At 41.2% G+C, this 25514-nt stretch overlaps 1 protein-coding gene across 1 annotated transcript in view; it reads left to right on the forward strand.

Moving 5' to 3' along the window:
* The window catches only part of GZMM (granzyme M), a 77589-nt gene that overhangs the window by 3774 nt on the left and 48301 nt on the right, over positions 1–25514 (forward strand). Inside the window, exon 2 of the mRNA XM_044055412.1 lies at positions 23836–23986. Coding sequence (XP_043911347.1) covers positions 23836–23986 — 151 coding nt within the window. The remainder of the gene's footprint in view (positions 1–23835; positions 23987–25514) is intronic.

Genomic DNA, 25514 nt, shown 5'->3' on the forward strand with positions numbered 1-25514 from the left:
TTTTGATTTTGTCTTCATTTTCTACTGTTCCTCTGGTCTTGTTGCACAAATGGATTTGTCTCAGTAGCTACTGATTTGAGAAGAGACTGTTTTTTCCCTATTCTGTGACTTCCTCCCCCTTTGGCTAGTTTAAGATGATCAGTTAAGATACTATGTAACCTTTTAGGCAAATGTTCACACCAGTATAGATCAGCATCCCTATAAGTAGATCAATCACCAATAAAGCCACAACGCTGATCTGCACACCAGTTATCAGCCGTTCATTGACCACCAGCATGTGAAATAAACCTCCATTACCTATGTCTTGGGCGTTAAGGTACAAAATAAATTTTGAGTAACTCAGCTCTGCAGACAATAATAATCTCCTTTATTGCAGAAAGTAACGTATGTGGGAGACTATGAAATCAAGGTCCTGTCTCCCCAAACTATAAAAATCATAGATATATTATAATAGTTTTGATTAAAAGCAACATTATTGTAACAATTAAAATGCAGCCTCTAACCAATGAAAAATGAACACTACTGCATTCATTTTGCTAACTGAGATCTTCTGACTCTGTCTGTGCCTTGGGACAAGTTACAAATTCCAGAAAAGAACTTTTTACACTTTGCCATGTTTCCACTTTCATATTAGTATGAAATAAATCTTCAAAAGCAGACTGAAACAATCAAAAATCCATCTTGAAATTAAAGAGTATTTAAACTGAAATATAAACACTAACATTATCTTTACTTTTAACTTCTCCATTCACCTGGATATGCAGTACTTCAGAAATCACTCTGTGTATGCAGTTAACATCTAATGCTTTCTGAACTTCCCTTTTCTTTCTTCAGGCAGTATCCTAGTACATTTCTAAGCCAGTTCATTCGTCTTCACAAGGACTGTGACATCCATTTCCTACTTCTTGCAGATGGTCCCATGATATCATATTCCTGCATATTTGAGCCAGACAAGCACTATACTCTTGGTCTGTTTCTAACTGCATTGCATACTGCAATGATAACTTATGTTACCAAGCCATTCTGTTTTTTTTTTTTTTCTGGTCAAGTGATCTGTAGTATTAAACTTAAATATTTAATTTTGGTGTATACCATCTTTATACTATTTTATCTTCAAATTCTGACAGAATGAAAGTCCATTAAACTCATATGGCTAGATGGCAAAGTTGAAAATGTTTATATCATGGCTAAAGCATGCAGTCAAAACTGTCTTTCTGACATTAGTAACCGTACTTTGTCAGTGTTAACATTTTTCCAGTAACTGCAAGGTTTTACACTTTGTTGGCACTGTACAGCACAGGACAGCTAGGTAGACAGAACAGCAGAGAAACAGGGAATAAGGCAAAGTTTTGAGTCACATTGACATAAAGTTCATACATCTGCAGCAGAGACTGGCACATTACTCCATATGAGGTAGCTATACATCCACTGTGAAATTCCACTAATTTCAAATGAGATGTGCAGTTTCACTGTTTTCCTAACTTTTAATATATTTTTTGAACTTCAGCTATTTTGTAAAGTGTTTTGAAATAAAGTACTGTAATAAAAGTTGAGTTGAGGTTTCTGCAGGTGAAAGCCCACTTTCTTCAGTATGCATTGACCTTTGAGTAGTTGGTAATAATAAAGTAGTTGATTTGCCACCTACATGGGAAGTACATTGCCCCCCCCTCATAAAATTCTGTTTGACTTCCCAGCTGGGTGTTTCATTTAAACCCTACTCATTTGCAGGCAGATGTGACTTTGATGGGTATGCAGTGGAGCTGTGAGGGGAAACACTTCCATCTATGTGGTTGTGTTTCTTTCCTTTTCCCTGCCCACCCACCTACCACAACCATGGTTCTCATCAAAGCCCTGATACTGCCACTAGGGCACATGAAATGGCCACATCACCAAACCCCTAGAAGAGACAAAGACACAGTGTCTGTTCATTCCTCTACCTCCCGGCCAGGTCCAGTGAGTGAGTGAGCCATAAATTTCACTTGGGTCACAATAATCATATTCAGGGCTTCATCCCAGTATATCAATGAAGCTGCAGGATTCTTTTTAGTTCCAAAAATATGTGGAATGTAGGGTCACTTTTTTTATTTTAATTCACCTGATTGACTGCATTATCAGGTCACTAATGTTATGGGCATGCATTTCCTGTTTTGGGTGACAGCCAAGCCCATTTTTTCCCCATCTGAGGCAGGAAGTACTTAGATATTGCCACTGTCCAGGCAGCTATCAGGGAGATTTTACAGTGTTTACCCCACTTTTGGTTGTGGGCATATGTGCGCACAGTGTAATGGACTGAAGTATTGGCCCCTGATATACACAAATACATACATGCACATACATGCGTGCTTACATTTACTGCTTCCACACGGATGTGTTTGGCATTGCCAAGTGTACATTTCTGTCTTGTTTCCTTACCATGCTATACACCTCAACTCCAGTAGATGTCAGTAATGTAGCAGACTGCCACTGTCCTTGCAAGGAGGGTAATTCAGCATTGGCCATTCATTCCCATCCTCCCCCAACTGGCTGTTCCAGATCCCAGGTAATCAACTGATCCTGAAATAGTGGTACACAGTTAAGACTGTAGCAAGGTGACATAAGACTTGTGCAAAAACTGCCTTTTGTTCTATCCAGTTTTCCTCACAAAGTGTCATTCATTTTTAAGCAAAGACTTGTATTGCAATGCATCATTGACTCACAGACATAAAGTTTAATACTGCTTCTGAGGTCAGGCAACTTGTAGTAAATGCAAATGTGAGTGTTTTTTTTTTTAATTTACTACTTTTTCCTTTTCAGGTTCAAATTGTTTTATCATGGTGTGGATGGGAAGAGAAATGGTGTAGGGGTTATCCTGAAGCAACAGTATGCTAAGAGTGTTTTGGAGGTGAAAGGAGTGTCGGATAGAGTGATGTTTATGAAGCTGGAAATTGATGGTGTAATGGTGAATGTTGTTAGTGCATATGCTCCACAAGTTGGGTATGCGATGGATGAGAAAAAAATTTTGGAGTGAGTTGGATGAAGTGGTGATGAATGTACCCAAGGGTGAGAGACTGGTGATTGGAGCAAATTTTAATGTTCATGCTGGTGAAGGGAACAGAGGGGATGAGGAATGGTGTTAAGCAAAGGAATGCAGAAGGTCAGATGGTAGTGGATTTTGCAAAAAGGATGGACATGGCTGTGGTGAATACGTATTTTAACAAGAGGGAGGAGCATAGGGTGACATACAAGAGTGGAGGAAGATGCACACAGGTGGGTTATATCTTATGTAGAATGGCCAGTCTGAAGGAGATTGGAGACTGTGAAGTGGTGGCAGGGGAAAGTGTAGTTAGGCAGCATAGGATGGTGGTTTGTAAGATGACATTGGTGATCAAGAAGAGGAGGATGAGTGTGAGGGCAGCACCAAGGATCAAATGGTGGAAATTGAAAAAGGGTAATTGTGAGATGGAGTTCAGGGACGAGTTAAGACAAGCACTTGGTGTCAGTGAAGAGTTACCGAATAGCTGGGTAACTACAGCAGAGCTAGTAAGAGAGATGGCTAGAAAGGTGCTTGGTGTGACATCTGCAAAGAGAAAGGAGGGCAAGAAGACCTGATGATGGAATGAAGAAGTACAGGAGAGTATACAGAGAAAGAGGTTGGTGAACAAGAAGTGAGATTGTCAGAGAGATGAAGAAAGTAGACGAGTATAAGGAGATGAGGTGCATGGCAAAGAGAGAGGTGGCAAAGGCTAAGGATAAGGCCTATGAAGAGTTGTATGAAAGGTTGGACACTAAGGAGGGAGAAAAGGACCTGTACCAACTGGCTAGACAGAGGGACCGAGCTAGGAAAGATGTGCAGCAGGTAAAGGTGATAAAGGATAATGAGGGAAATGTACTCACAAGTGAGGAGAGTGTGTTGAGCAGATGGAAAGAGTACTTTGAGGGGCTGATGAATGAAGAGAATGAGTGGGAGAGAAGGTTGGATGATGTGTGGATAGTGAATCATGAAGTGCAGTGGGATTAGCAAGGAGGAAGTAAGGATAGCTATGAAGAGGATGAAGAATGTAAAGGCTGTTGGTCCAGATGACATACCTGTGGAAGCATGGAGGTGTTTAGGTGAAATGGCAGTGGAGTTTTTAACTAGATTGTTTAATAAAATCTTGGAAAGTGAGAGGATGCCTTAGGAATGTCAAAAAAGTGTTTTGGTACTGATTTGTAAGAATAAGGGTGATGTGCAGAGCTGTAGTAACTACAGAGGGATTAAATTGATCAGTCACAGCATGAAGTTATGGGAAAGAGCAGTGGAAGCTAGGTTAAGAAGGGAGGTGATGATTAGTAATCAGCAGTATGGTTTCATGCCAGGAAAGATCACTACAGATGCGATGTTTGCTCTGAAAGTGTTCATGGAGAAGTACAGAGAAAGTCAGAAGGAGTTGCATTGTGTCTTTGTGGACTTAGAGAAAGCATATGACAGGGTGCCTAGAGAGGAGTTGTGGTATTGTATGAGGAAGTCGGGAGCATCAGAGAAGTATGTAAGAGTGGTACAGGATATGTACGAGGGTAGAGTGACAGTGGTGAGGTCTGCGGTGGGAGTGACGGCTGCATTTAAGTTGGAGGTGGGATTACATCAAGGATCAGCTCTGAGCCATTCTTATTTGCAATGGTGATGGACAGGTTGACAGACGAGATCAGATAGGAGTCCCCGTGGACTATGATGTTTGCAGATGACATTGTGATCTGTAGTGAGAGTAGAAAACAGGTGGAGTAGAGCCTGGAGCGGTGGAGATATGCTCTAGAGAGAAGAGGAATGAAGGTCAGCAGGACTAAGACAGAATATGTGTGTGAATGAGAGGGAGGATAGAGGAATGGTGAGGATACAGGGAGTAGAGGTGGCGAAGGTGGATGAGTTTAAATACTTTGGATCAACAGTTCAGAGTAGTGGTGAGTGTGGAAGAGAGGTGAAGAAGAGAGTATAGGCAGGATGGAGTGGATGGAGAAGAGTGTCAGGAGAGATTTGTGACAGATGAGTACCAGTAAGAGTGAAAGGGAAGGTCTACAAGAAGGTAGTGAGACCAGCTATGTTATATGGGTTGGAGACAGTGGCATTGACAAAAAGGCAGGAGTCAGAGCTGGACGTGGCAGAGTTAAAGATGTTAAGATTTGCACTGGGTGTGACGAGGATGGACAGGATTAGGAATAAGTATATTAGAGGGTCAACCCAGGTTGGAAGGTTTGGAGACAAAGCCAGAGAGGCAAGATTACGTTGGTTTGGACATGTGCTGAGGAGGGATGCAGAGTATATTGGAAAAAAGATGCTAAGGTTGAAGCTGCCAGGTAACAGGAAAAGAGGAAGGCCTAAGATAAGGTTTATGGATGTGGTGAGAGAGGACATGCAGGTGGTTGGTGTGACAGAGCAAGATGCAGAGGATAGGAAGAAATGGAAACAGATGATCTGCTTTGGCGACCCCTAATGGGAGCAGCCGAAAGAAGACTAATTTTCCTTTCCTCCAGGTATGTACAAATTCAGAGGAGGCATATTTAGAAACTGGGGTTTTGAGAGCTTGGGGGAATCCCCCACTCCCACAAGAATGATACTTATTGATTTCTCATTGATTGTATATATGCCACTATATAGAAATTTTCTGTCCTTCGTGGATTATGTGTTGTCATATAAAGACATGGAGCTCTGATTGTATATATGCCTTTGTACAGAAATTTTGTTGTCATTTGTTGTATTTGTACTGTTATGTTATGGAGCTTTTCTCCCCGGGCCTCCACTGTAAATGGACCTTGTTCCAGTTGGACTTTCCTGGTAAACAAATGTAAAATAAATTAAAAATAAATTTGTGTGATCTGTCTTGCCGCTACTTGTTGTGGTTGCAATGTTTTGCGTTATAGATGCATCATCTGTGATGTTTTATGTCCCAGCATTGTAAGACTTCGTTCCATTACAGATCCCAATATAATGGACTTCGTCCTTTAGCATGATCATCCTAAAGGAATATTTTCATATGATCACCTTTCAGTCTGTTTTCTCTGTACTATGCAGAGAAGAATTGATGTTTTGTTTGGAGTTTAAGGATGCATACCTTCATATAAATATCACAAATGAGTCAAAAAAACTCCTTTGCTTTGAATAGGAGACATTCATTATCATTTCAGAACCCTGCACTTCAGAAATACATCCATCTGCCTTCACTGTTTACAAAGTGCATGCTGGTAGCAGGTACCAGCATTCAGCTACAAGGGACAAAACCATGTCCTTGTTTAGATAACTGGCTTTTAGTGGCTTACAGATGAGATAGGCTGTTTTCAAGAAATCTCTGCTGTAGATTTTTCATTTTGTAGGATTTACTGTGAACTGTGCAAAGTCACATCTGACATAAACCAAACGCCTTACTTTCATAGATGATTTCCCCAAGACAAAGACATGTCAGGCACTTTTTCCTCTGAAAAAGTCTTTCAGACATCTTTTGAACAGCTCACCTTCCATCATCTCAGGCAGTTCCAGACAGCCTTGCCTCGGGGTTGTGGCGCTCAAAGTTGCTATTAGTGTTATTTCCCATATGTAAGGCTCCGCACAAAGGTGTTCTAGTGAAACTTTATAGTTTAGTGGTCTCAAGACACAAATCCCACGAATGGTGTAGTGAAAAGACTCTTTTGGGATTTTAATTGTTTTGTAGAAGAGATGTACAAAAAATAATTTGATGTATGGATCTGGCTAGATTCTTAACAGGCATTTTTTTGTGGCCCCAACTCCCAAAATGACATTCACTGTGGATGCCTCCTACCTGATGTGGGAAAGATGCTGCCGTGGCCACATGGCATAAGGGCTATGATCTAATGAGGAACCAACACTTATGGAGATGGAGTCAGTTTCTTTCTCACTCCAGTGTCTACAGGCATGGATTCCATCAGGCGTGATCTCCTTTCAGTCAGGCGACATGGTAATGATATGGAACATTAGCAAGCATGGAAGGATCCATCCTATGTGCAGTGGAAAGCAATCCAGTCAGGGAGCTGGCCTTCGGGGTGCACAGATACTTGTCAACAGTCTATTTCCCAGTACCACCCAAATACTTGGTGTTCACACTGAACAGGACTGTCCTAATGCCTCATAAATGGTCTCTCAGTCCCTTCATGATAAATGTGATATTCAGAATGTGATGTCACTCAGTACATGACTATTTTGTCTCACTCACAAGCATGAAGTATGTGGCATTTTCTCCAAGGAGATGACGTCTGAAAATTGTCTCATCCATCAGACGGAAGTATCTGCTCCATGCTTCCTATCATTGTGGCTAACTCTAAGCTTTGCAAAGCCAAAACTGACCCCCTCCCTTTCAGTAACTAACCTTCAAATGTTGTTCCTTTGTTCTCTAGATGCCGGGACATATCAGGCATTTTTCAATATTGTAACATCTTCAGGACCCACTAGCTGCACTAAAGTGCCTTCTTTCCTAATGGGCTGCTTCATCTCATGGCATTCACTGTCTAGGTGGTTCTCACAAGTACCATATGGATGTACCCCAAAGGACACTGAGAGTACATTGGGAACAGACGATCACTTGTATGCCCTGGTTAAAATCTTCCAGTCATGCAGGAAGTATTGGAGTTGGATGCCTTCCTCCATTTCTTTGCTTGGGAAGTTCTTTGCAGATCCATTTCTGGTAGGCTCCATAATGACAGATGCTTCATTTTCAGATAGGAGATGACTTCAATGACCACACAATTCAGGGTTTGGTCTCTGATCAGCTTAAGTAGCCAAGTTGCATATCATTGTACTACAGGTGGGGGTAGTGCTATTTGCATTTTAGACACTATTATCATGCCATACTTTAGGCCACATTTCATTCCAGTCAGACAGCATGGCTGTGGTATAGTACATCAGGAAGCCATGGGAATCCACTTATACCCTCTTTGAATGGAAATCATGAGAGTTGGAGTTGGAGTTGACCTTTGAGAAAGCACAGTTGTGTACACTTACCATAAATGGAGATGTTCGAGTGTATTCACTGTTGCAGTCATCACACTTGGTGTTATCTGTCTGTAGACATAGTATTTCTGTGTCAGTTGCTGTCGCTCCAGGACTGATGTCAGTTCATCAGGGGTATAAAAGCAGGCAGCCGACGCCATTACATCAGTTTTTCTTGCCCCAAATGTCAGGAGCCCCCCATATATGGAGCTAAGTTATGGTGGGAAAAACACCACCAGTAAGAAGTAAATACCAATAGCCCTGTAAGGGGTGAGTAATAAACACTGAGAGGAGAGAGAGAGAAGGGGGCTGGAGGGCGGGAAACCAGGACTGCAACAGTGAATACACTCAAACATCTACATTTATGGTAAGTGTACACAACTGTACTATGTTCTTCGTGTTTCACTGATGCAGTCATCACACTTGGGTTGATTCCCAAAGCTGAAGAAAGGGTGGAGGCAGTCAAAAAGAGTTGGGGCTGGCTAGTATGCCCTGCAGGACTGCTGTTGCAAAACCCACCCTGGATTTGGAAAAGATAGGCAGGTGGTAATGCTTGGTGAATCTGTACAGAACTCCAGGTAGCAGCTTCCAGAATGTCCCTGGTAGGGACTCTCCTGAGGAATGCTGTAGAGGTAGAAGTTGCCCTAGTGGAATGTGTTCTGACCCCCTGAGGGGCTTGTTTCCCATGGTGTTTGTAGCAGAAATGGATACAGTGTGCTATCCATTTGGAAATTGTTTGTTTTGAAATGGCCTTGCTCTCTGTCCCTGGTGCAAAACTGACTAGTAATTGGTCAGATTTCCTGAAGGGCTTAGTCCTGTCAAGGTAGAATCTGAGCTGTCTGTGCACATCCAAGGAGTGCAGGATTCGTTCTCCTTTATTTTGAGGATTAGGGAAGAAGGTTGGCAAATGGATAGATTAGTTGAGAGCCACACTGGACACCACTTTAGGCATAAAGGAAGGATTAGTCCTGAGGGAGACCCTGTCAGCATGAAAAATAATGAAAGGTTCCACAGCCATAAGTGCTTGTAGCTCAGACACTCTTCTAGCGGAAGTGATGGCCAAAAGCAAGGCTGTTTTCCAAGAGAGGAATTTTAACTCTGCTGATGCTGCATGCTCAAAAGGGGGGGAGGGTAGTGTGTGCTTTTCCATTACAAAGTTAAGGTCCCTAGCAGGGGTGAGTGCTCTCCTTGATGGCCTTAGGTTGTTTGCCCCTCTCAGGAACTGTTTGATGAGAGGGTGAGAGAAAAGAGGTGGCTCAATGTTGCAATGAGCGGAGATGGCAGAGGCATGGATCTTAATGGAGGAGAAGGATAGACCTCTGTGGAGTAGATCTGCTAGGTAATCCAAGATTAGAGGTAAGGAGGGCAGTGCTGTGTCCTCTCCTTTAGATTGAATCCAGGAACAATACCTTTTCCACTTGTCAGCATAGGATTTCCTTGTACTGGGTCTTCTGGCTTCAAGAATGACATCCAGCATCTGGTGTGCCCCCCAGGCATAGTCTGATACATCTGTGGTTAGGGTCTGGGCAGTGTGGGGGTGAGTAAAGGGAAGTCCCTTGTTGTGGTTGCATGCTGCTGCCCACCAAAGAAACTCTGTCCCTTAGACAAGGTATAATGGTTTCCAGGTCCTGAGAATGATGGCACCAAAGACTTTTTAAGTACCATTGAAGTTTCCTTATATGCGGTCTGGCATATGGAATTAGTAGAATGCAAGAGGCCATGAACCCTAGGGCCTGCAGGATTTTCCTGGCAGATAGCTGGGTTCTGGTGGCCATTTCAGTGAAGTAGCCTGTCAGGCTTGTTTTTCTGGAGTAAAGAATGCCATCTGGGATGCTGTGTCCAAGTTTGCTCCCAGGAATACAATCTCTTGACTGGGGACTAGTTTTGATTTCTTTTTGTTGATAGTGTACCCCAGAAAGGTTAGAAGGTTCTTTACAAATGTCAGGTGCTGCAACAGCTTTTCCTGACTGTCTGCCTGAATCAGGCAATCGTCCAAGTACAGGTAAATTTGAATGTTTCTCTGTCTGCAATAGGCAATGGCTGGAGCCAGGCATTTTGTGAATACTCTGGGAGCAGTGGATAAGCCAAAGGGAAGTGAAGAGAACTGATAATGCATAGATCCTGCCCTGAAACTTAGGTATTTCCTGCATAAGTCCCTGATAGGGATGTGCAGATAGACTTCTTTTAGGTCTAGTGTGGCTAACCAGGCATCTTTGGCCAGCATAGGAAGAAGCTGCTGAAGGGTGAGCATTTTGAATTTTGGTACCACCAGGAAGGTGGGGTGGCCGTGGTGGTGCAGCTGTTAGCATTGCTGCCTCATAGCAAGAAGTTCTCTGGTTCGATCCTTGGTTGGGGTGCCTTCTGTGCGGAGTCTGCATGTCCTCCCTGTGGTCGCATGGGTTTCCTCCCACATCCCAAAGACATGCTGTAGGTGGATTGGACACTCTAAATTGGCCCTAAGTGTGAGTGCATGCATGTGTGTGCCTTCTGTGGAAGGTTGGGTGCCAGGCTGGCAACTCAACACCGTAAAACTCCACTGCCAATCATGAGCGGACAGATGATTTGCTGTGGTGACCCCTAACCGGGAAAAGCCGAAAGAAGAAGAAGAAGGTACTACCAGGAAGGTGTTTAGAATGGAAAGATCTAGGATTGGGCGCCAAGTGCCCTCTTTTCTGGGTACCAGGAAAAGTCTGGAATGGAACCCTTGACCTATCTGTTCTGCAGGAACAGGCTGAATTGCCCTTATGGAGAGCAGGGATTGAACTTGGTTTTTTGCCTCTGCCCACTGGTTTGGAGGAAGGTCTGGGAACCCTTTTGGGGTTGGCAGTGAGTAGAAGTAAAATTTGTACCCCTGGGATACAATGTTGAGGACCCATCGGTCTTTGGTGATGGAGGTCCAGTTCTTTGCATGACGTGCAAGTTTTCCTCCTAGGGGTACAAGCAGTTGGGCAGAGGTGAAGAGTGGAGTTGAGAAGTCATTGTGAATTCTTTCCATAAGGGGGTGGCTTAGCACTTCCTGTTTCTGAAGTGGAGGCACTCCATTGCTTAGATCTCTGCATACCCTGAGACTGTAATCTGGGGGGAGGGGATCTGTTTCCCCTGGGTCTACTTTGAGATGGCCTTGAGGGTGCTGGAAAGGACCAGTGTTTTGAGGGGCAATGCCTACTGAATCTAGGAGGCTGCAGTTGCAAAAAGTCTTTGACTGTCTGCATAGATTTAACTTTTTCTTCCATCTTTTTTAGAGCCTCTTCTGCTTTGGTGCCAGACAGATTGTCCTTGTTCAAAGGAGCGTCTAGTAATTTTGATTTGACATGGTCTGGCAAGGTCTGTTCCTTAAGCCAGAACCAGTGACTGCTGCCCTGCAAGATGCTTCTAGGGTGTCAAAGCCACATTGCAAAGTATGCTTGCTGACTTGGCTTGCAGAATGCATAAGCTCTTGTAACTCTATTTTCTGCACAGTCTGTAAAGGTAGATAATTTTTGCTTAATAAGTTCTATAATATGTTGCTGGTATTTCAGCATGTGAAACTGGTAATTCAATGCCCTAATGGCGAGAGTTGCAGAGGTGTATATTTTTTTTATCCCATCTGTCTAAAGCTCAGGAATCCCTGTCTGAAGGGGTGGGATTCTTAGCTGTAGTTGCTTTTATACCTTTAGGCCCCTGTGAAATGACCTCTGGGTCAGCAGTAGGATTTTTGAAAAGAAATTTGTGAGAGGCAGGGACTCTGTAGTACCTGTCTGGTTTCCTTGGAGCAGGGGGTAAAGTATCAGGAGTTAGACTGGATTCCATAAAGACATCATCCACAACATCCAGAACTGGAGGTATTGCTAAAGGTCTATGTTGTGGCAAATCTAAAAATTCTCTGAGTCTCTTTTTGGACTGAGGATAGTCTTGGCATTCCCAGTGGAAATGCTCTCTTAAAGTATGTAGGGATTCACCAAAAGAAAAATCCTCTGGAGGGGAAGCAAAGGGAATCGATTCCTCTGCATCTGAATCCTCATAAGTAGATAAAGGCATGTCTTCATATTCAGAAACCTCAGAGTCATCGGACTCTTGGTCTGTTAGAGCTGCTGAGGACAGATCTCTTTTTCTCTTAGCAGGGGAAGGCTGGCTTCCCCTAATCAGCATAATTAGGTCTTCTGCCATTTTTAACATTTAATGTTGTGGCAAGGAAGCAGGTGCTTGAGTTTGGGTCATCGGCTTTTTAGGCATAGCTCGTACTTTTGGCCTTAGAAACTCGGTAGTTTTAGACAGAACTGAAGACATGAAAGAAGTTGTCAGTTTGTGTCGAAAATCGGTAGTGTGAAGAACTTCCACAGAAGCCGGTACCTGCACAGCGGCTCTGGACCCATCCAAGGTAGAGACATCCACAGGTTCTGTAGTCAAAGAAGAGTCTCGTGGCATACCGGACTCCGAATGGGTCTCAGTAGCAGCCTTCAAATCCATCGAGTGGGCATCAGGGGCTGCGAAAGCATCTCACTGAGTACCGGCAAACTGGCGACTAGCTTAACGGAAGCATTGTCGGCAGTTTTGGACCTGTGCAGTCTTTATCCTTATGTTTTTTTGGAAGATTGGTAGTTGGATGGCTTACTGAAGCCATTTTGGAATACGGAGATCGAGTGCGAACGTATTTATTGACAATAAGGGCCCGACGACGAATAGTTCGGGCGTTGAACAAAGCACAAAACTGACAGCGAAGTACGTTGTGGTCTGGGCCTAAACAGGTGATGCAGTAAGAATGGAAATCTCGGTGTGGTATTTGGTTTCCACAGGCAAGACAATTGTTAACTTTTTCTGACATTGGTTAGAGCAAGAAAAAAGGATCCCCAACAGGGTACTTAGGTTTAGAAGACTTCAGGATGATTCAGTTCGGAAACGAAAACTCAGGTAGCGGCCAACTGGCACTCATGCAAACTGCTTCTGCTTCAGGCTCCTTAGCAAGAAAGACTGATGTAATGGCATCGGCTGCCTGTTTTTATACCCCTGACAACCTGATGTCAGTCCAGGGGCGACAGCAACCGACGCATAAATACTAAGTCTCTGGTATTCCGGCCAACTGAGGGCTACCTGCAGGCAAATAACCCCAAGTGTGATGAATGCAACAGTGAAACACGACGAACATCAGTTTATCACTTTCAGTGATTCACATACTGGGGTTACAACCATTTCACTGGCCAAAAGGTTCAACAGACACAGTCTTATGCCTCATGAATATTATCAAGCCCAGCAGGAAGCACAAATGATTTTTCTGATGTGGAGCATCTGCTCTGTGATCTTTTCACATTCACTTCTAATATCAAAATGAATTATTACTTCTTAAATATCTTGTCCCAGAACACCCCAGGTCTATATCATAATTAACCTGCAGACATCGAAAACGGGTACAAAGGTCCTTGATAAGTAGGTACATCCAGCCAGAAATCTGGACATCTAATTAACATGACAGTTGAATACCAAATAGTGCTTTCAGTTGGAATGTGGGAAAGTACTCAGAAACACATTTAAAATCAAAGAGTGAAAACAGTGACAAAAATGATAGGAAATATAAACTTATTATAAAAGGGAGTGTAAAATCTGTAGACTATAATGAAGTTCACTGCAAAATTTTACCACAGAAGGTCATATATTGTTACTTCTAAAAAGGATGATGTAAGATGCGTGTCTTTTTTCTTTAAATTATTTTTACCACTATTATGTTGGTCATGTCTTGTGCTTTTTTTGTACTAGACAATTTCAGAAATCACATGTGATGAGGGGGATTCAGAAAACAGTGTGCCAACCACAAAAGCTTAAAGATGAATAAATGAACAGTAATAAAAATATAATGCAAATACAGACGTGCATGCACACACAAAATAAATGGTAATAAAATACACAGCATGCATACAGAAGAAAAAATAAGGTCCATATGCCTAAGTTTTCTGGCTATCATACAGCAGAAATACTGTTCCTATCTGCCGCAATATACATACATGCCAAGCAGAGCACCTCACTGGCCCTCTTCAAGAGAAATCTTGATGAGTGGATGAGAAATAGAAAATTCACCCCAGGGATCATTCCAGTGGCTTTACTCAACAGAGGCACTGGGAACTAAGGTCAGGTGGTACCATGCCAGGGTAATCCTATGGACTTGTCTTGTAAAGGCTCCAGGGCCATTAGCCTTGTACACACCTATGAACCTATGAGTCCATAAGTTAGATAAATTAATAACTGGTACTCACAGATGGATCCACCACAAATAAGACAGCATCTGTTTTTCTGGCCCAGCATAGCATGTGGTAATATACAATGTTTTTTCACCCCAGCCAAGTGGTCGTGATATGACATCATATTTCTGTTCTGTTGATGGCCAGAAAAAGACAAACCAGTTAGCAAAGTTTCTTAGAAGCAAAAACTTAATTACTTCATCCTACAGCAATAGAAATTGCCAATACATTTCTAAATCTGCTGCCCACCCTCAGCTCCACCCTTGTGTGGCTTAATGATATGCAAGTCATTAAGTCCTGCAGCAACTATACCTAAAAATCCGGTTCCTGGTCTTTCATATTTCTTGCAACATTCATCAGAGAATACAACAAATCTGGCAGGAATCAGTTTGGCAGTTGGTGCACAGGATTAGTTTTCCTGTTACTACACAGGTTTAAGGCAATGAAGTGTTAATGAGCTGCTTCCTGTAGTATAGGGTTTGATTCCGTCACCCTCCCTTTGCATACTCTATGACCTTGAGCAAGTCACTTAACCAGTCAGTGCTTTGGAAAATTGGGAAATTGGATAGCTCTTCACTGGTCTCCTAGACAGTATGCCTGGTAACTATCTCTGAATCTTAAGTCTGGAAATCCAACTCACTTTAAAAGAAATTCCCATTTCTTTTGTATTCAAAAATATAAACATAACCATTCACAAGCCATAAGTACAAACCCACTGATTACAGATGAACAAGAGAGACAAGAAAAATACATTTTTTAAATTTGGTTTCCTTTGGCCTGGTATTACTCCTGGCATCACAGGTTTTCACCATAAAGCTAAATCTCTGAAAATAGGCTGCAGGATAATTAGCACACCTTTCTTGCCTCAGAAATAGAATCTTACAGATTTGAATCTCATTATGTAAATAAGGAGTGTGGCTAACCACTTGGGAAAGTTTTGTGTGCCATGCTGTTCTAACACATTTAGCATCATTCCTAACTGTTCCTGCATCTGGAGCTCTTGCCACAAATTCACACTTATTGTGAGTGCCTATAACCTATGTATATGTACACTTGAACCTAATGTGTATGTGTATATACACGTGCCTGTGGAGTATGCACAAACAAAGTTTAAAGATGAAGTAAAGGCGGGTACTGCAGTCACTCTTACCCCTTGTATTGATTATTTGAAAGTATAAATGATATATTGTGAACAAACAACAACAGCTGCACTAGGATTGCTTCAACACTGGTATGGACCATTGGTTATCTCTCTGCTGCTTGTGCACATTCGCACAGTGCATTTTGCAGTCATTTGGAACTACCATCACCATCTGTTAATGATGTTATTTTAGCATCAGAATTGCTGATAGACAATACTGTGACTACCTCAGAGTATGTTGTTCAAAAGGTATCCTAACCCACTGGTGTCCAAGAGAAAGTGAACACAGATGTCCACGCAAGTTAAGCTACAGAGCACATGTGAAACCAGGAGGCAGCTCCTGTCTGGTTTTGGACAGAAGCTCTTCTTTTTATTGCTTTATGAAAACTAAGGGTAAAGTGCTGGGATCTGTAGGCCATGTGTTGCATTCTGTTTAGAAGAAGCCTTAACGTTTGAACAGATTATATCATTATGTTTTGCATAACAAACAAGGGAGTAGCATTGTAATGAATATATGCAAGAACTGGATTAAGATATGACAGTGATCTCTAGCACATGACATGAGATTTGAGTAAATGCATATCAATAATCTGAGTTAATGTATTTACTCTCATTTGAGTCGTATTGAGCTAGCATTTTTACATTAAAATTCTGACCTCTCTCTTTTTCTGTCCTTGTAACTTGGTAATCGGCTTTAGTACAGTAAGGTAGAAATCTTGCTTAACAGATCCAAAATTATTGTATGTGAGCAGGATTTTAGCTGTGATTCAGAGATGCATTGCAGTTCTGCACAATCCTTATGCAGCTAAGTGGCACTATTGTAGCAAAGGTGAGACAAGAGGGGAAGTTACCCTGGGTGCTGCCTTGTCTAGGATGCAATCCGCACTGAACAGATAAGTAATTGTTTTATTTATAATATATAATTTTTATTTTGCTTTAAGGGAAATAGAAAGTAAGTAAAAAATATGTCCTACATAGACATCCGGGACATTCCAGCATGCCTTCCATTCTCTTTACATCATCACGCATGTGCACTGTCCCAATGACCTGTGATTTACTGCATGGGTGGAGGGGCAGTGCAGTAAAGGCATTCACAGGCTTTATCGATTTTGATGCCTACAGCAAGCAAAGTCATTTTTTTTTTGGTTGGTTTATTTTATTTTTTAATGAATTGCTCACTGCTAGTGCACTGTGAATCTACTATAACTTTACAAAAATGAATAAATAAATAAATAGGTCTTGGTTTGTTGCTGCTGGCTTTGTTTGCTCATTCATCTGGTTCCACTTCAATCAAGAGACCAGAGACATAGATTGAGAGTGCACGACCATTCCTTCCTGTACCTGGCAACTTTAGTTCTTTTTTTTTTAACCTGCTACCTCTACCTGCCTTGGCATACTGTAACAGAGGATAATCCCCAGCCATCATTATTTTATTTAGTTACCATGTTGGGGACAGATTTTAATTTTTAAATATATGTAAAAATTTGCTGGAATAACAGGATTTGTGCTAGCCAGCATTTTCTGAAGGAAGTGATGTTGTGAAGTCTGCATTTAGGGACTTCAGCAGCTTACATATATGGTGGTGGGACAAAGGTAAAAAAATAGGGAAAGATTTTAAATATTGCTTTAAACCTAGGATTTTTGTGCTGGCATGCATTTTCTGAAGGATTGTGTGATTGAAGTATGAAAGAGTGAACCTGATGAAACGTATTGTCATCAATCATTTATTTAGTGACCATCTGTCTTCACAGTAATAGTGGTGGCACTAGGACAAAAGCCAAAAACTAGGACAGATTTTAAATATTGTTTTTATCAACTTAGGATTTGTGTTGGCATGCATTTTCTGAAGGATTTGATTGAAACTTAAAAGCGAAATGTACGTCATTACCAGTGATCGTCTTCACAGTAATGATGGCGCAAGTTGGACAAAGGCCAACAAATTGGAATATATTTTAAAAAATATTACTTTTATAAATGTAAAAGGTTATTAGAATAATAGGATTTGTCGATCATTCATTTTTCTGAAGGATGTGAAGTCTGAAACTCAAATGTATGCCATTATTAGTTGACTTCAAAATGATGGTGTTGTGAGTGGGACAAAGTAAAAAAAAAATAGGGACAGATTTTAGACATTACTTTTATAAACTTAGGATTTGTGTTGGCATCCTTTTTCTGAAGGATGTGGTTGATGTCTGAAACTGAAATGTATTTTATTGCTTAGTGACTGTCTTCACAATAATGATGGTAGCACAAAGACCAAAAAAAAGAGGACGGTTTTAAACATTCCTCTTATAAAGGTAGAAATCTGCATCCTGCTAGAATAACAGGTTTTGTTAGGATGCATTTTCTGAAGGACAGGACATGTCTCTCATTGTTTAATGACTTTAATCACCAGTGATTTGCTAGGAAACCATAAATGTTATGAGAAACAGATGAAAATGAGGCAAAAATCTGGAAATTCTACAGAAATCTGAACATTTGAAAGATATGGTGGGCTGACTGGACTGGTGAATGTGTCAAATTAAAATGTAATGCAACTCAATATAGTAGTTTGGTTTATTGGTTTAATGGCTTTTTACACATTTACATTTTTTGGAGGAGCAGATGGTGAAGAATGGCACATTGTATAATGACAGTGATTAGAAAGAAATTAAGAATTTTGTTATAGACTTTTTCTTTACTTCAGGAAAATATATATCAGTTTGCATTCACTTATTCAGTCAATAACTCTGGTTAAAACAATGCTAACATTTTGTGTGTCCCTGCCTAATTATTATTTCTGGATTTGCTTACTTATAAGTAAATCCAGACCAAAATCTGGATATCAGTTGAGTCGTGGACAGGAGTGGTAGTGGTCTGGTGTGTCAGGGAATGCATAAATACAGTTCATCTTTACACACAACCAAATTACCTTTTTTGAAGAAATAGGTGGTAAATTGCACTTAATAAATAATGGCAATAATTAAAATTATAATACGTTTACTTCAGAAAAATGTACATTAATTCACATTCTCTTATTATGTCAAGGATTTAAGTTAACAGTACAGATATATTAAGTGTCCCTGTCAGATTATTTCTGGATTTCTTCCTGATTCTGATGAGAAGTGTCTGATCTGTAATGAATGCATGACATTGAGGCAAATTGCAGCGAGTACTGGTTATTGTGTATTTGTTGTTGATATATGGGGCAGATAGGGACTCTATTGGATGTTTTATGGGGTGGATAGATACAACAGATCTTTATTCAGCAAGGCTGTTTTATCTATTAGTTAATTATTATTCTTACTCTTTGGACTTGGACTTGCAATGACTGCTACACAGTTTAATGGGGGGAGGGGTTGTTTGTTTGCGTCTTTCGGCTTTTGGGGTCGCCACAGCGGAACTCCGGTCCACTAATGATTGGCAGTTGATTTTTACGTACCGGCTTGCCAGGCCTGACGCACAACCTTCAATGAAGGTACGCCCATTCACGCATGTCTCCACGCAGAAGACGCTCTGGCTGAGAATCGAACCTGACAGCGTCTTACTGTGAGGCGACAACAGGGGGTATGAGTCCTTAATTCATCAATGCTGTTTTTATCTGCTGCTCCGTTATATGGGTAGGGTGGAAGAAATTAATTCTTAATTCACCAAGGCAATAACTATTGTTGTTGTTATTATTATTAAAATGAATTAATGCTATTTCCTTAAGGATTTTCTGAGAATAGTTTGGTCACAAGATCATTGTATTTTGCTGTGCTGTAATGTATGTCAGTTGTTTTCTATTTGCATCGGTTACTTCCTGGATGTAATTAGCAATTTAGAGTTTTTCCTTGATGACTTGTTTAACAGTAGTTGTTGTACATGTGAAGGACACTAGGGAGGAGAGACAGTGAATTCAGAATAATATAGTACCAGAAATGTTCTTCACATGGAATTATATGCAAGCAGAACATGTTGATGCCTGTTCTGTTCATCTGTCAATTATTAATACTGTACATCAGAGAAATTGCATCTAAGTGTCCATTCCAGTCCAAATCTTAGTTTCACAGATTGTTTTGTGTTTGTCTGTTAAAATATCTTGTATACTTTTACTGGTTGAAAATGGAAACTCTGAAACCTGAATTTAATGTTGACACAACAAAGTCATTTTTTTTTCTTGCCATTTAGTTTTGGATACTTAAACAGTATCCTACTTAGAAGTGATAAAAGGGCAGACAACCAGCTAGCAGGCTGCAGGCTGCAGGCTGCACTGAATACTTTGCATTACCTAGGCTTCCTATCACAGCTCTGGCTTAACATATTAAAAATAAAGCATGACTGAAAAACATCATAGTTATGTTCTGTAATGTTTTAAAATACTATTGGATACAATCATAATTTCCAGGGTGCTGTGTATCCCAAAGGGCAAGTGCATGAATGATGACTTGCTGAGAGAGAGAGAGTGCTGCTAATATGAAATTCCCACACCACTCTACTGTCTTTGCAAACTAATTGTGAGATTTCTTTAAAGCAATGTTGGGTTTGGTTATGTATCACATGACAGTTAAAGGATTAAACTTTCAAAAAGACTTTCTGTTTGGATGTTTTTTGTGAAAAGTTGTCAGGGCACCTTTGCCACCTCTATTAAGAAAAAAAATGTTTTTGCTCTATAGACGGGCACCAAATGAAGGTCTTGCCCTTGGCTAAAAATGGCCTAGCTATTCCTCTGTGGGGGGGTGGTGGTGGTGGGGGGTGATGAAGCTGAAAACATGCAACACTTACAGGTAGTTAGTGTATGTAAATGAGCCACGCATCAACTATATGGATGATATCAAGTGCCACACAAGGCTAAGTAACCATATATTATTTGCAGCTGCGCTGCTATGGCATCCCTATATATGGATACCTGTGAGATTCATAAAAGGGAAGCAAAGGGGTATGCAGGAAAGTAGGAGGAGGGCAAGCAGAGGGTCACAAAAAAAAAAAATAAAACAAAAAAATGCAACATACAGGAGGTTGAAGGAAGGGGAGGACAAACTTTTCTTCTTCAGTGGCAGTGCCCTTACAGATAGACAGACAGAAAGAAAGAGAGAGTATTTGTGAAGAAAAGGGTGAAAGGGAAATAGGCAAAGAAATGGGATAGGATGGTGTGCTTTAACAGACAGATAAACATAAAAAAGCACAGACTAATAGGAGTGGAAGTGCATACACTAGGATCCGACATGAAATGGACAGGCACAAACAGCCGACCACTGGTGATGAAGAAGGTTAGAGAACACAGGATATGAGGCAGGACTGGCTGGGCATAAGATGGGGTATGAGCAGTTGGAATGTGATCTCCCATCAAGACCCAAAGGGACATAATATGGATCCATCACTATGTGATGGATCAGGGTGGCTGGTGATATGGACCACAGCTTCCCCTGATGGCCCACTGCTAAGAACTAGTCAAACAATTGATTCTGCAATCTTTCCCAGGATGCTCCCCATTTAGGCACTGTATTTGTCCACTGATTTATCCACTTCATCCTACACCACCTGCTCTAAATAAGGCTCACATCAGGCAATCCAGATGGACTACCTGCCAATTAGGACCTGAGCCCCCACAGGGGAGGCACTCCCAGTCTCATTGCCTACATGCAGCCTAGTGACAATCTCACCAGGAACTGGGAGTGTTGATGGCAACTGCAGCGCACATCTATCATCCAGACGTGCAAAGTGGAGACAAGAATGGAAAAGTAGCCGGACATGAATCAAATCTAATGATGGGATGAATATATTTAACAGACATGTCAACGCTTATGAGAGAAACTAACAATGGCTGGTTACAAGCCTCTCCTGCCTTCTATGGAACATGAAATGCTTTGCATTACACTCTGCTTGTGCCAAAAGAGAAAAGTCACACCTAAGAACCATGCTAATTAGATCAACAGAAAAAAGTCCTCAACGTATTTTTATTAGCTGTATGGCAGGTAACGGGCAAGTGTGTGTCCCCTGTACATTTAAGCTATGCAGGTATACATAAGGATGCACTAGGCAGTGGGCAGTCTCCATGACAAAGTACAACAGGCTCTCCCAGAGCAGGGCCCCGTAGAAACCATCATAAAATGCAGTAGAGATATCCCATGCAGTGTCATTGACATCACTATCCACCTGACATAGAAGGTACGGAGGAAATAGACCTAATTCCTAAGATGAGCTTAACAACTACTTGCTAGTATCACCAACAATCCAAAACCTACAAAAGGATAATGAAAACATATAAATGTAACAAAAAATATTGTGCCACTCAGGGCAGCCCTGCTTAATGTCCACTTCCCGTGCATAAAGACCATTATTGTTCCTTTGCCAGGGTCATTATACCAATGCCTGCACTGTACACCCCCCCCCAACATACTGGTGATGCCCATGGCCAGGGGCAACTTCTCAGGCAGGTCATATCAAGGATCTTCTTTTTTAAATACATCATCATAGGGGCCAGTAAGCACTGCTTGATATGGCCATGAAGGAGATAAAGAACAATCTTGCTCTGCTTCAAGTAGCAAGCATGTGCTGTCTAATTGGTACTAGCAGAAGCTGGCTTTCTTCTGAATCACCTTTAAAATGTTGTCATTTTTATGAAAAACAAAAATGATCACCTGTAAATCGTGCCTACATTGTGATTTGTGCAGCATGGCCACCCACAAAGTATCATGGCAGGCATACTCATTCAGGCTTCCAGGGCAAACTTGTTTCCATGCACTGTCAAAGGTAAACGTAGAGAGTAGGCTGCACTGTATGCCACAGGAGTGTGCCAGCAAAATGTAGTAATTCAGACTCATTCATACCTCTTGACCAAATTTGCCTCCATGCTGCTCAAATAGGTATAAACGTGTGGTATCTTAAAAGAGATGCACCACCATTTTCTAGGCTAGATCTAAGAACCTATAATGCATATTTTTGTCCAGCACTATTAGAAGGACTGATGGCTAAAAATCATGCTCATGTAGGTGCACCACAAACAGATTGCAGGAGGAAGTTTTCTTTGGGATAGATTACCCATCAACTCAGGACTTCCATCTCTGCACTGGGCTGTAGTAATATAGTGGGAACCTAATCCATTGCAGGTGGATATTGTGAAACAGGATACCTGTCATTTGGAGACCTTCATCTCAGACTCCTGTGTTCGGCCCCCTCATGTGTTATTGTGTCCCTAGACATGTGTGCACATGTTGACCACTGTGTCCCACTCCACTCTTCGTTCCGTGTAGTAAATATGGGAATGTCGCATGCACAGTGTGACTCAACCATGCACTGATTAGCATAACCTGATATTTACATTGCAGATAGCTTGTTTGATCTGTTGGACACGACAGTGTCACTATGTGCTTGATGAGGGCCCATACATCTGGACTAGACATCAACACTTCATCTGTGCTGCTGTCTGCTGTGCCTGTCACTGTCTGGTAGGTGGTGGTGTGGCTGCCAGTTGTTGCTTTTCCAGCACACTCCTATCAGATGTTGGTGTGGGAGTGCCTTCCCTGCTGGTCATGTGTGTGTGCAGGTCTACCTCAGGTGGGGCCTTTACTGCTACATGTATGCAACCTATGACTGTCAGTACCTCAGGGAAGTGGACAATGCTGTGGAAAAAACAAATGGCATTAGCTGTCCCCTGTGGTGTAGTAGTAGTCATATATGATCCTCCACATGTAGAAGCATTATGTTGGGAAACTCTTTGAATAATCTATTGGTAAAAGCTTGTGAAATACACATAATGTCCTCATTTAGTCTCTGAAAGGTCCCTGTAGCTGTTATGGGAAGAGCTGTGCATACCTTGGTCTCCACTCATATAGGAAAACCATGCATTTCTATCATTCAATATGGGGAGCAATATATATCAACCAAGATTCATACAAGGTCACTTGATCAGTAAAACAGTGATCTCAACAGCTGTCAGTACAATTTTGTGGACACTGGATGACACCTGTCTCCCAATGATATGCGAGAGGTGACACTGAATGACACCTCTCTCGCAATGATATGCGAGAGATGACACTGGATGGCACCTCTCGCATATCATTTGGACCCTGTGTCACTAATAACCATAACATCTTACCATTCTATATCTGCTGTGACTGAGCATTTTTGCTTTTCCCTTTTGTTGTTGTTAGGTATGCAGACCTGAGACAGCTATGAATCGCAACTACCTTCAGCTTGCATACATTTTAATATATTAGAGACTCGTACTACCGTGTTTCATTTGCATGTTGGGTTGCACTTGTTTACATATATCTTCTGTTGTGCATTTGGGCTCACTGCTCTACAGAACAAAATGGTGCAATGAATCACTATTAGTCTATGAATGTTTACAAATGCCAATCCTGGTACAAGTCCACTTTGTGTAGCGAACAGCTTGTCTACAAATCCTTGCCTTTGGTTACTGCAGTTTCACTATTTTTTATATTTTATTTCACTTTAGGGGTAGGGGCTTTGAAGTTGAAGTTCAGTTCTGTATAAATTATGGCACTTAGACTTTGTTCTGCAGATATTTGCCTGTGGTAATCTTTTCTAGAAATAATTATACAATCTCTCTGTTTCAGGTTTCAGTGTGGACATCATTGGTGGAACGGAAGTCCAGCCACCCCATTCCCAGGCTTTTATGGCTTCTTTACAGTTTCATGGGGGACACGTGTGTGGTGCAGCACTGATCAAGAAAAAATGGGTGCTGAGTGCTGCGCATTGTTTTAGGAAGTAAGCACTGCATTTCTAAATCTTAACTCTTTTTCTCTTCTGAAAATGAGAACAAGAGTACAGGTTTTATGTTTTTGAAACATTTAGCGTATTTAAGAATGATAGATGTATTTTTAAAAAACTAATCTGTAGATTGTACTTAATTCTGGGAGGACAGGCCAGTTCTGTGAAGAATTAATAGAATGATTAAATAAGCTATTGGTCAAAATGTGTTGGATTGCAGGATTGTTTAAATGTATAACCATCCTGTTAACATAATCCTTATTTTTTCTGACCTCAGAAATCCCTCCTTGATGATTGCTTATGGTCTCTACTTCTCTGTCAGTATAAAGATGTGTCTTGTGGCCGGAATCTTTTTCTAATTATTGATACTCAATGTTGGTGGTGGCTTCAGATTTGTTTTCTGAATTGTTGCAGGGCTGATCCTAACCTTGGTACATCTGGTCTGTAAACAATCATTGCCTAACCTTTTATTGTTGGGTTTCAACACTGCAAAGTAGTGTAACATTGGTAGGGCTGTGGTCACTGGACTGCAGTTACTCAAAGATACTGCTAAATGAATTGTATTTCCATACCCGATATTTCTGTCTTATGTCATATGATTTTCACTTTAAAAGCAGAATTAACTGTTGCCAAATTTTGCAAAAGTTTAAGAGGGTTCTGGAAATAAGGGGCAACATATTCATTGGAACAATTAGGAATATTAGCCTGAGTTAAACTCTTGATAGTGAGAGCCACCTAAGTCAGTTGATGTTTCTTTCTCTTTTGTGCACAGCACACTTCATTTTGTCTGCATGAAAACTGTGTAACCTGGCTCAAAACTGAAGCCTAGCTATCTATGTAAACCAGAGGATGCAGGCATGCAAAACTCAGTTTTGTAACTTGTTTTGAAATTGACAAAGGAAAATCAACAGCTGAAAGGCCTATCTCACAGATTAGTTTGTAATTGGTTTTGATACAGAAAGGCTCAAAAAGGAAACACATCCAAGAAGTATATATTAATTATGCTGACACTATAGTGCAGCATAAGGGGGGGGGGGGGCTGCACTACTAAGTGTGTTGTCCTTTGGATGAGATGTTAAAATGCCCCATCAGACTGAGTTGGTGGTAGCTCAGGTAGATGTAAAAGATTCCACAGAACCTATCAAAACGAGTAGGGGAAATTGCTCATGCTCTAGCCAAATATGATTACCACCTCAGGTCTCCCCTGAAAAGAGGCCACCGGCCTAGTGGGACTAACCTGGTCAACAAAGTACAAATAAATATATAAAAATTATATCTTCTAGATCAGTTTGTAGTGTTTAGTCTTGAAAATACAAAGGCTGAAAAATGCAAGTTTGAGTTTTACAAGCACTTAACGCTTGGGGAAGGTGTGGTTAGTAGAGTCTGCCTCAGTACTGTTTACAAGGAAATAGTATGAAATTGTGCAAATCTGAGGCAGCTCCTTTGGAGATGCATATCTTCAAAGTCACTGTTTTATGGAAGTAGTCTAAATGAAAAATAAATTGTAAAGATCTGTTAGTGACTA

The sequence above is a fragment of the Protopterus annectens genome, chromosome 13.part0 (assembly GCF_019279795.1).
Source record: "Protopterus annectens isolate FY-2018-M chromosome 13.part0, PAN1.0, whole genome shotgun sequence".
NCBI classification, from domain to species: Eukaryota; Metazoa; Chordata; order Ceratodontiformes; family Protopteridae; genus Protopterus; species Protopterus annectens.